General features: G+C 38.8%; 1 protein-coding gene across 2 annotated transcripts in view; it reads right to left on the bottom strand.

Annotated features, from left to right (window-relative positions):
* The window catches only part of Grin3a (glutamate ionotropic receptor NMDA type subunit 3A), a 177842-nt gene that overhangs the window by 38617 nt on the left and 127205 nt on the right, over positions 1-12020 (bottom strand). For both annotated transcript variants that reach the window (XM_050156108.1, XM_050156109.1), the window contains exon 5: positions 11685-11800. In XM_050156108.1, the coding sequence (XP_050012065.1) occupies positions 11685-11800 (116 nt within the window). The remainder of the gene's footprint in view (positions 1-11684; positions 11801-12020) is intronic.

The following is a 12020-nucleotide window of genomic DNA, read 5'->3' as shown; positions in this document are numbered from 1 at the left end:
TCTCTTCTGTCTACTCCGCCTACCTAATTTTCTGTCCTATGAGGGCCGAGGCAGTTTTTTTATTATTAACCAATGAAATCAACAGATAAGATACAAGACCCACCTCCATCAGACATGTAGGCTATTTGGGAAAATACCATTCCCCCCAAACCTGCCACATGAATTTGTTTTGTCCATGTAAAAATAATCGTGATAATTTAATAAATGTTTTAAGAATACATATGGGAGGATAAAATTACATTTAGAAAAAAATATCAAGGCTATGATAATTTAGAGATTCAAGATGGCAGATTATGCAAAGCAAAGGAAGCTGGAGAGGGGATAGGCAAAAAGAACAAAGATGGGTGTATTATCAGAGTTTTATTAACCAGCCTCGACTGTGTATTCTCACACTGCCTGGCTCCATGGCTTTCCTAGCTGTTAACACACTGCTAATCTCTTTGAGGAGCCATTTGAAAGAAGCTAATTAACTACATCTTGTTTTGGTTATTAGCTCTCACAGTCAAAAAGAAAGATTTTTCTTTTTGCCCTCAAGATGATTGAGGAAGACAAATTAAAAATGCAGTTAGTTCCCTTTTCACAGATAAAGACTAAAAGGCTGTCAAAGATTCAAAGATACTTAATGAGTCAAATACCTGCTCTGATTATTTTACTTTACAACTCAATTCCAAAGATATTAGCTTTTGTTCTTTTTTTTTCTTTAAATGCAGATACACAGCCCATTTGAAGAATACAAGGTCAGTTGTGTAGAGTAAGAATATGTAATACCAAGCAGTTTTTGAGTTTTAAAGCATTGTATGTTTGTTTTGTGATAATTTTGTTTGTTTCTTCAGAATGCAGACTCATGAAAATGGTGACAAAGTCAAGTTTATAATGTGGACTTTCTATTCAAGCAGTTACTAAGAGGGCCTCCTTTGTGACTGGTGGTTTTCATTTGAAAGGCCAGACTGATGGAAATAGGACTTGAATGAGTCACTGGCATTTTCATTAAGTAACATTTTATGTAGTTGTAACTATGCTTTTATAAGATTAAAAAAAATCTTACCAAAAGCAATCTACCATAAAAATCCCAGCACAATTCTTCCCAGACCTTGAAAAAACAATACTCAACTTCATACGGAAAAACAAAGAACCCAGGATACCCAAAACAATCTGTACAGTAAAGGAGCTTCTGGAGGTATCACCATTCCTGACGTTAAACTCTATTACAGAACTAAAGTAATGAAAGCAGCAAGCCTGGTATTGGCATAAAAACAGACAGGAGGACCAATGGGATAGAATCAAAGACCCAGATATCAATTCACACAACTACAAATACCTGATTTTTGACAAAGAAACTAAAATTATAAAATGGAAAAAAGGAAGCATATTTAACAAATTGTGTTGGCATAGCTGGATATCAATATGTAGAAGAATGTAAATAGATTCATATCTATTGCCATGCACAAAACTCAAGTCCAAATGGATCAAAGACCTCAACATAATACCAATCACACTTAACCTCATAGAAGAGAAAGTGGGAAGTACACTTGAACACATTGGCACAGGAAATCACTTCCTAAATATAACACCAGTAGCACAAACACTGAGAGCAACAATTAATAAATTGGACTTTCTGAAACTGAGATGCTTCAGTAAAGCAAAGGACAAGGTCAACAAGACAAAATGGTAGCCTACAGACTGGGAAAAGCTCTTCCCCATTCATCACATCAGACGAAGGGCTCATCTCCAAAATATACAAAGAACCCAAGAAACTTAATATCAAAAGAACAAATAATCCAATAAAAAAATGGAGTACAGATCTAGACAGAGAACTCTCAACAGAAGAATCTAAAATGGCTGAAAAACACTTAAGGAAATGCTCAATGTCCTTAGCCATCAAGGAAATACAAATCAAAGCAACTCTGAGGTTGCATCTTACACCTGTCAGAATGGCCAAAATAAAAAACACTGATGACAGCTTATGCTGGAGAGGGTGTGGGGTAAGGGGAACATTCTTCCATTGCTGGTGGGAATGCAAACTTGTACAGCCATACAGAAATCAGTATGGTAATTTCTCAGAAAATTAAGAAACAACCTTCCTGAAGACCCAGCAATACCACTTTTGGAAATATGCTCAATCATACCACAAGGACATGTGTTTAACTATGTTCATAGCAGCATTATTTGTAATAGCAAGAACCTGAAAACAACCTAGATGCCCCTCAACTGATGAATGGATAAAGAAACTGTGGCACATTTTACACAGTGAAGTACTATACAACTGTAAAAATAATGACATCTTGAAATTTGCAGGAAAATGGATGGATCTAGAAAAGACCATCCTGAGTGAGGTAACCCAGACTCAGAAAGACAAATATCATATCTACTCACTCATAAGTGGCTTTTAGACATAAAGCAAAGTAAAACCAGCCTACGGTCCACAACCCTAGAGAATCTATAGTAAAAGAGGACCCTAAGAGAGACATACATGGATCTAGACAGAAAGGAGAAAAACCCAAGATCTCCTGAGTAAATTGGGAGTATGGGGGGAGAGAGAGAGAGAGAGAGAGAGAGAGAGAGAGAGAGAGAGAGAGAGAGAGAGAGAAAGGGGAGTGGGAAAATATGTAAAGCTCAATAAAAGCAATAAAAATCTCTAATGCACTAAATCTCGGCATGCTTTTTTGGAGTCAGATGTGATTTCCCTTTCATGTAACTGTGAGGGAAACTGAGGCACAGAGTGCTACAGGAATGAGAACAGTGGATCAGGGATCAGCATCCCCACTGCAAAAATGAGGAAACTGTAGCCTGCCTGAGCCAGCATTGCACTGATATACTTGCTGTGTGTGTGGGATTGTCATCCAGGGATGGTAGCATCTTGTAGGATGGCAGAAGGGACTTCACGGGCTCCCTAGGAGATGTTGTGTGCAGTTTGGGAGCAGAGCAGAAAGGTAAAGTAACTCCAAACCTGCTGCATGGGAAAGCTCACCCAGCCAGGTCCATCCTGACTCTGTGTTTGCTCTGAAGATATAGCAAGTGAAAAGCCAAGTACAATGTGGGGAAAGAACATTCATGGGGGGAAGATGATAAAGTCTAATAAAGTTGGTGATTTAGTTGGAAAAAAAAAAGACCCAGCAATACCACTCCTGGTCATATGCCCAAAGGATGCAGACCCATACCACAATGACCCTTTTTGGAGAGATACCCTGTTCAGCCTAAATATAGTGGGGGAGGGCCTTGGTCCTTTCTCAAAGTGATATGTCAGACTTTGTTGACTCCCCATGGAAAACCTTACCCTGTCTGACAAGTAGATGGGTGGTGGGGTGAGGGGAAAGTGGGTGAAATGGGAGGAGGGAAGGGCTTGGGAACTGGGATAGGTATATAAAATGGGAAAAGATAATTTTAAAAAATAAATAAAATAAAAATGTGCATTTATGAATATCTGTATGTATGTACATGTACCATGTATGAACTTTGTATCCAAGGAAACCAGAAGAGGGCACCAGATCCTCTGGATCTGTAGCTACCTGAAGAACCAACCATCTCATGTCCTCTGCAAGAGCACCTGAGTCACCTCTCCAGCCTGTGGGTAAATTTCTAAGGAAATTTTTATTTTCTTTAAAATACATATTGACAGTTACTGATAATTCAAACATTCTTTCAGTATTTATTGCTATTCTGGATGCAATACAAGTCCCATGTATAATAATCTTCACTAATCTACTGACTTTCACCCATCTGCCCATTTATCTGTTCATTCATCAGATACTTTACTGAGAAACAGGTACCATGTAAAGTGGTCCATATGTGTTAGTGGAGAGGCATATTAAACAAGTAACTTAATGAAGTAATTTCATTAAAATTGAGACTGTCATTGGGTGGAGAAGAAAAAGAAAAACATTAAGAACATAGTATGGGGGGGTTTGGCACTATGTGATGGAACTGGGTTGAGACACAGGATAATTAGTTGACTTTGCTGACTATTAATGCATTTTCCCCATGGAAGCATTAGCGTTCAACAACAACTTCTAACATTTATCAAGGACTTTCTATATTGCTCTCAAGTACCATTCTTTAATAGTACCATATTCTAAGCCACAGTGTAAATTATGCATTAGACATCAATTTTGACTATCTTGTGACACACAGTTCAGTCAGATCATTCTAGAATTCTACCATAAAACTTAAGGTATACCAAGTTCTTCTATGTGTCAAGTATATTTACCATGTATGAACCCACGACAGAGTATTATTATCTGTAGAGACTTGACTCTTGAATGATTAAACTGCCATGATCAAGTCGGTAGCCAGCAAAACTAGTGTTTGAAAGTAGGTCTGCTTGATCCTAAAAATCAATGTTCATTCCACTCTATTCAATACAAGCCAAGGGAATACTCAACCTACTTCCTTCAATTCAGTGTAAACCAAATCTTTGTAACTGAGTGGATGCCATCCTCCCCAAATCAGGTTATTCATTCATTAAGAAACTAGTCTTGAAGCCAGAGAAGTGGCCCAGCAGTTAAGGGCATGCATTGCTCTTCCAGTGAACCTGAGTTTATTTCCCAGCACCCATATTGGCAGGTTCACAACAGCTTGTATCTACAGCTGTAGGGGATCTGATGCCCTCATCTACCCTCCATGGAGACTCCTCTTTATACAACAGATACTCACAAAGACATATAAACAACAAATAAATGAAAAAAAAAAACTTGTCTATAAAAGCAAGTTTTCATTAGCCAAAACTATTGTTTATGGGTAGATTTGGTCTATAAACTTAGAAACGAGTTCTGTAGAGAATAGCCCTATTGCATGCCAGAAAACTAACTAGGAAGGGCCCTTACTAATTACAATATTTCTTATAAAGATCCCTATAAAGCTAATAATTTCAACCCACGTGACTGTAATAACACCAGGATAGTTTTCTTATTTGGAAAATACTGTATTTAATTGTTCATAAGTTCCACAGGACGTGGGTAATGTTATGGAGGCGTCTGAGTTAAATTGGACACAATCTGTGAGCGGTTGAGTTGCATGTGGAGTGGAGGCAGAGACAGCGGCTGTCCAGCATGGTGGCCAGTTGCATGGCTTTTCTTGCATAAGATAGGTGAGGCATAAACTCAATAGAGATCGCATCTAACAACCGAGACACAATGGAGAGAGCGAGGACATTCTGTGGGATGAGAAATTGCTTCTGAAGGAAAGGAAAACAGGGCATCTTAGACTGATTTTTGATAGTGCCTTGTCTTTGTTAAGCGGAGGAGACCAAAATACATAAGAAAGCTTAAAAAAGTTTGAGATTGCAACTTAGGATTAAACCTACATATTCTAGGAATATAATTTTGGTACTACGACAGCAGCACTAAGCATCCCCAAGGGAAAGCAATGTTGAAGTTACAAAGACATTTACAAAAAATCGCTACCCAGGAAATAATGAATATTAAATCGTTCTACTCCATTATGCCTAGATTAATTCACAATGGACAGCTAAAAATAGGTCGACATCCTTTTAATTTTTTATTTTCCTATATTGGACATTGATGTTTCAATGATTTCTAGCATTAATAATAATTATTAACTAATTAAAACAAGGGAAGGATAGGAAAAATTTTCTGTCTCTGAGGGGGGAATTTACTGCTACACATAAAAATCCATTTTATTCAGAAATATAAAAAGTTAAATTTCGAAAGTTTCATTTCTATCACTTTATCAGTTGCTTTTAAAAGTTGATTGTGTTCACTAGGTCAAAGAGTTTTTATTTTTAAATTGCTGACTTGACTTAGCCAGAGTTGCGTAAATTATCATTAGTAACTTGGTTTTTCAGTACCAACAGGTCTGACTGATGTGGTTGATGGATGAAGCAAAACGGAATCCTTCAAGCCTAAAAATGAAGGCATCAGGCACCCTGGAAAGTGGATACAACTTAACAGCCCAAGAGAATGGTTTCCCAAATAGAATCCCGATCTTTCCCCCATGGATAAGTCAGCTTTCCTCAGTTAAGACTGGTAAAAATATACTTTGACTAGCAAATTTACGGTTAGAAACTCATCACTAGAAAGAGTTTTCCCAATGTGTGACTGGAAAACAGATATTTGAAAAAAAAAAAAAAAACAAACCCAAGTACAAGAGTCATTTGATTTTGCATATGCCCTTGAATCTACCATGTTTAGTTACTTTGAGATAATGGTTGAAAGCATAATATCATAGTTCCAATTTGAAAGAGGTGCTTAAAAATGGGTTTCCCTTACCTCCAGAATATCAAGTTGGGAAGGGAAGTTTCTTGGAGGAGTTGGGATCCATGAAGGATATCTTGGGAGAATTTTTTTTGTGCCTGGTTCTCAACTAAATGAATATCCTGAATCTTAATAACCTACTGAGTACATCTTGTCTAGTGGGCATGTTTCCACATGCTTTACATGCACTATTTTACTTAACTTTCATGGCAACCTTATGCTAGGTGTTCATTATACGTCTTCATTATGCAGATGAGGAGCTGGAAGGACAGATGAAGATGTTTGCCAGTGAGTGACAGCAATTCTATTTTAATCCAAGGGCCAGACTCTGGAGCCAGTGCTCTAAGCATTGTGTTAAATAATTATTGGAAAGCCAGTGGAAGAACAGCTCAGAAACAGGCAACGGCCTTTGCGGAAAGGTCACAGATCATTGCTGTGCAGTTACATTACTCTTTCTCTCTGCTTGACCTTTATTGTCTGCTAACGCCAAGGCATAAATCTGGGGCATGTGTTCATTTATCTTAACACTTTCCCTTTAACTCTCAAGAACATAATATGTCGTTGTGCCTCTGGTGCACAGCACTTAATTTAACCAAACACTTCCTGCATGTCCTTGAACTGATAATAGATTTGTTTTAGAAAAAAAAATCACATTTTTGTTTATTCTTTGAAAATATCATATATATAATATATATATACAATTTGTATATATATATTATATATATAGCCTATTTTGGTCATAATTATGCCCAATTCCCATTTCCAACACCCTCAGGCCTCCTCCAACACATCTCTCTCCCATTTCATGCCATGACTTTCCTTTTTTTAATAATTCAGAGTTCAGTTAGTGTTGACTGTATGTTCATGGATGTTGCCATCCACTGGGGCAGAGGTAACCTGCCAGTGGGCCCAGCCATCAAGGAAGGTGACTCTCCCCCACACTTTAGTAGCAGCCAACTGCCAAGAGCTTTTCCCCAAGCAATGGAGCTTTGAAAGTTCCTTCCCTATCCATACTGGAATGCTGACTGGATCCGTCTTGTACAGGAAACCTTAGCTACAGTGAATGAATGTGTGCTACAGCAATGGCATGTCCAGAAGACATTGTTTCTATCCTTCCTCTTCATCCTCTGGCTCTGAGCTCTTTTGCAGCAAAGAAGATTGACCCATGGAAGGACTCCAAACTCAAGGTAGCACAGCTGCCTCTCATAGGCCTCACTTTAAAACTTAAGTAAGAGCAGAAAGGTGAGTTTGGGGGAGTATTTACTAATGATTTTAGCTTGCTTGAGCTAACAGCAAATTTCAGAGACAGGGTAGCTCACATACAGCAAAAGGTATTTATTTTTTTTATAGCCCTTGTTCTGGGAAGTCCAAGAGCCTTCATGGGCAGATTCAGTGTCTCATGAAGATCTCCTTCCTGGTTCATAGATGGCATATCTAGCTGTGTTTTCATGAGCTGAAGAGCTCCCGTGGGCCCATTTTACTGCTGCTTCCTTCCAGTTAGACTCCTCATGAGCTACCAAGTCACCCTGTCTGTTCACTTTACCACTGCGGTGAGGATTAGGTTTCCTGTGAATTCCGGGTGGCCTCCACCTCTAGATTCTAGAGTCTAGAAGACAGCAGGCCCACTCCTCAGTCTGTGCTCAGTACTGCGTTGATCCAATGGATAATCAGCATGGAGGAATCAGTAGACCCTGTTTTTGCTCCTAAGTTCCTGAAAGGATTTACACACTGAGGGTATGCAAACTCTCAGTGTGCATTTGCATCATTGCTCTGACATGTGAACTAGGCACTTGTTTGAATTTAAACTGCCGAGTTACATCATTGGAAATACATCATTAATTTAAACAATTAGTACACACTAGTATTGCTCCAGATCCAATGGATTGCTGTAGATAGGTACCTGCGATGTTCCTCTGTGGCAAATGCGCAGTTGTTCGTCAGGAATGATTTTTTTATATGCATACAGAACAGTCTAACAATCACTCTCGTATTTTATAAATTAAAAAAAAAACTCTATATTTTTGCCAAGAAAGACATAATGATTTAAGTTTCATGAAAAATGAAGGTAACATTGGAAACATTTCTCTAAGAGATCCTTGAGATTAACACTGAAAAAAAAAAAAAAAGAGAATACAAAGCCAGACATGGCATTGCCTGAATTCTCAGCAGAAAGGAAATAAAGGAAGAAGAGCAAGAACGCAAGACTAGCTACTACCTACATATAAGATTTGAGGCCATCTTGTGCTATATAAGACTCTAAACTCAAAAAAAAAAAAATCAGGAACAGAAAATAGCACTAAAAATGATTAGGTTTGCTGGGTGGTGGTGGTGCACACCTTTAATTCCAGCACTCAGGAGGCAGAGACAGTCATATCTCTATGAGTTTGAGACCAACCTGGTTTACAGAGCAAGTTCTGGGACAGCCAGGGCTACACAGATAAGCCCTGTCTCAAAAATTCAGAAGAAAAAATTATTAGGTCTGTTTTGCTCTTTGCAATGCCTGGGATTATCCTTGAGGCTTTCTGCATGATAAGCAGGCACTTGCCACTGAACTATACTCCCAGCTTGTTGACTTTCTTCACTAGTCTCCCCTACCTTTGTGTTTAACTTATAAATAGCATCCCTTTGTATTGTTTAAGTTTTGTGCTATGGTTTGAACCCAAAATGTTCCTGGAGAGAGTTTTTACGTTGAAGGTTTAGCTTTCAATGTAGCATTGTTCAGAGGGCCGGCACTTGGAGCATGAAGGCTCTGAGTTACTGAGTGGTTGCGTTCTGTTCCTCTGTTGGAGGAAGTAGGCCATGGTCCATAGTCTTTGAAGGGATGACTTTGTACCTTGCTCTGCCCTTTCCTCTCTCGATCTCTGTTTCCTGGTCACCATAAAGTGAGCAGGCTTATTGGACCATGTTCTCTTTGCCATGTTCAGGCCCAGGAAGAACAGCCAAGAAATAATGCCCTGAACTCTTAGAACCTTGAGCCCCCCAAATAATTTGAAATAGTCAAATAGTAACAGTGATGGAGAGCTGATTGCCATGTTTTTGAGTATAGATTGTGAACCCATCCATGGGGGCAGTATTTATTAAATTTTCTCATTGGCATTCTGTGTTAGTTACTTTTCCTGTTGTTATGACTTAATAGCAGACAAGAGAGCTACTTAAGGAAGAAGGGTGAATTTTGGCTCACAGTTTGAGGGTCTAGTCCAACATAGTGGGAAAGTCATGGCTGCAGGAACTTAGAGCAGTCTTGGGCTCCAGCTCATGGAAAGATGTTGTGTACAGTCAGGATGGGTCTCTCAATCTCACTTAAGCCTATCTAAATAATCCTTCACAAGTATGCCTAGAGGCTCATCTCCGTGACTCTAGGCTGTGTCAAGTTGATAGCACTGACCATCACACATCTCATTCATTCAGAGAGGAGACCAATAGTGATGGTCATGCTTGCTCTTCTCAGATCTTTGCTCCTTTTGCTCTTTGAGTGTCTCATTTTGTATTTGTTCTCTTTGAGAACAGAGCAGTGTCTAGAATGATCAGAACTACAAGACAGTCTCAGGAGCACAGATGGAAGTGTAAACAGGAAACCAGTGGGGAGTTAATTGTGTGGCATCTGGCACGGAGGTCCAGCAGAGGCAAACAAGCCATCTTAACCACTACTTTTTGACAAGATGGGGTTGCTCCCTGGAGACAAAGGTGGAAAATAGAGCCCCTTATTCTTATGTCCTCTACAAATGATGTGTTGTTAGCAACCACTAATGGTAGAAGGAACCTCAATTACCCCACACATCTAGGACATAAATAAAATGTCTCTCTGTGTCCCCAGATGCTTCAAAAATGGATTTTTTCCATTGTTACATTAAATGGGCTACTGAGTTTTCTAGTTCTTTCTCTCTCTCTCTCTCTCTCTCTCTCTCTCTCTCTCTCTCTCTCCCTCCCTCTCATATACACACTATGCACATATACACATATATATGTGTGCGTATATATGATATATATTAATAATCTAGTTTTAACAGAACAGTGTTACTACCAACTATCTCTCATCCTGACATCCTGAATTTCATTGCTGTCATCTTGCCTGGAGATGAGATTATAGTTCCTATTAAAAAGGCTGGAGAAAATGACAGCAGCTGTTTAGTTCCCATTAATTAGAAAGAAAGACTGAAGAAAATAACCCACTGATGAGTTCAGGGGAGACAGAGACCAACTACTGTTGTGAGATTGAAACCAGGATAGTCTTAGAACCCCGCGAACATCCAAACATCGCATCCAACACACAATAAGCACAGATTTCTGAAATAAAAACTTTGGTACTCCATGAAATTGTTTTATGCCAACATGTTTTCTGACAAGTGTGTATGAGCACCAGCTTGTAGTATCAGGGAGGGGAAACCGGGAACTGGGAGGTATGGAATTTGCTAGTTCAAATGATGCAGTCCACAAATCAAGTGTTGTTCAGAGTAAGAGAAAATACTGACAATGCTTTTTGATTCTGAAGTTTGATTAATGGGTTGAACTATTCGGAAGCAAAACTTGTTGTCAGTGGGGAAAAAAAAATCAGTCCTGGGTCTCAGACAAAGGTTTTATTTTTTTTCCCAAAGGGTAGTAAATCTCAGAATTTGGTGTTTCCTTTATTTATTTCCAGATTGGCAGATAGCTTTTGTTAGGTAATACAAGATTTGGATCATAATTCCACTATTGTCATCTAATGAGTATGAAAATATGATATAATATTATTTCTTGGTCTTTTTGTGTATAAAATGAGTAGACTCAAGTTCATCAACATTGGGACTATTTTCATAGGCTTTAATTATCACAGCAAAGACAAGACCAAAGTTGTATTTCTAGAAATGTATGAGATTGTTTCAAGTCCAAACTCACAGGAGAGCACAGAATAGGCTCGTTAAAATGTGAAGAGAATGATCTTCAGCTGCCTATGAGATTCACCATCAAACAGGAACTGTAAGTCCATACATGGTTGACATTGTCTGGGGTATGTATATATAAGATAAGCAGAGTCCTATCATATTTCTATTTTTTAAAAATCAGATTCATTATGGTATTTGACCCTTCATCAAAAATACTTGTTAGATAGAGGTTGGAACAGATCCATGGTACAGTAGTTGCCTAGTAACTATAAAGCCCAAGGCTTGGTCCTTACTATCACACAAAACAAAACAAACACAAACACAAATTCACATCAAATGGTGTTAGAATCCTTGTGACTATCACTCCCTGATACCTGAACTGAAATCGTCATTTTGGAAACTATTATTTTTTTTTTGCTCTAGCAGTCTTGCGCATAAAATTTTGTTGAGTTGATGGAAAACAAATCTTTACTGTCAACAAACTTAGTAGCTGAATGCTTATGAGTCAAAAATGAGACCATGGGACAGTGAATCACTCTCTGCTTCTGGCACCTGTGACTTGCTAGCTTAGCAAACAGTGCATCTTCGGCAAAAGGGAACTAAGAATGATTGATACCTTCGATGGCAAATGGTTTCCCCACAGTCAGAAGCTTGCAGTCAGCATCTATTGACACTTCATAATCCAGAAGGGCTTTGTCCATGATGAAGGCATCTAATTTCTCTGGATCGTTCCTGTAGTGAGAACCAACAGGAAGAAGAACAAAAAAGGTTCATTACTGGGTAGGAAGGAGTAGCCTGACAGTTGGCTTTGATTTGGGAACAGAAATTTGGATACCAAGGGCAGCACATACTTGCCAGCTGCTGGCCCTTGTTGTCATCTCATTCACTTGTAGAGTAGATACCAGGGGTATAGGCATTCTTTCTATTCTTTCTAGTGTGCAGATGTTCTTCC

The sequence above is a fragment of the Alexandromys fortis genome, unplaced genomic scaffold (genome assembly GCF_014885135.2).
Source record: "Alexandromys fortis isolate MF-2015 unplaced genomic scaffold, M_Fortis_MF-2015_v1.1 scaffold_92, whole genome shotgun sequence".
Taxonomy (NCBI): domain Eukaryota; kingdom Metazoa; phylum Chordata; class Mammalia; order Rodentia; family Cricetidae; genus Alexandromys; species Alexandromys fortis.
The sequence above is the reverse complement of the archived record's forward strand: the minus strand, read 5'-3'. Positions and strand labels throughout refer to the sequence as shown.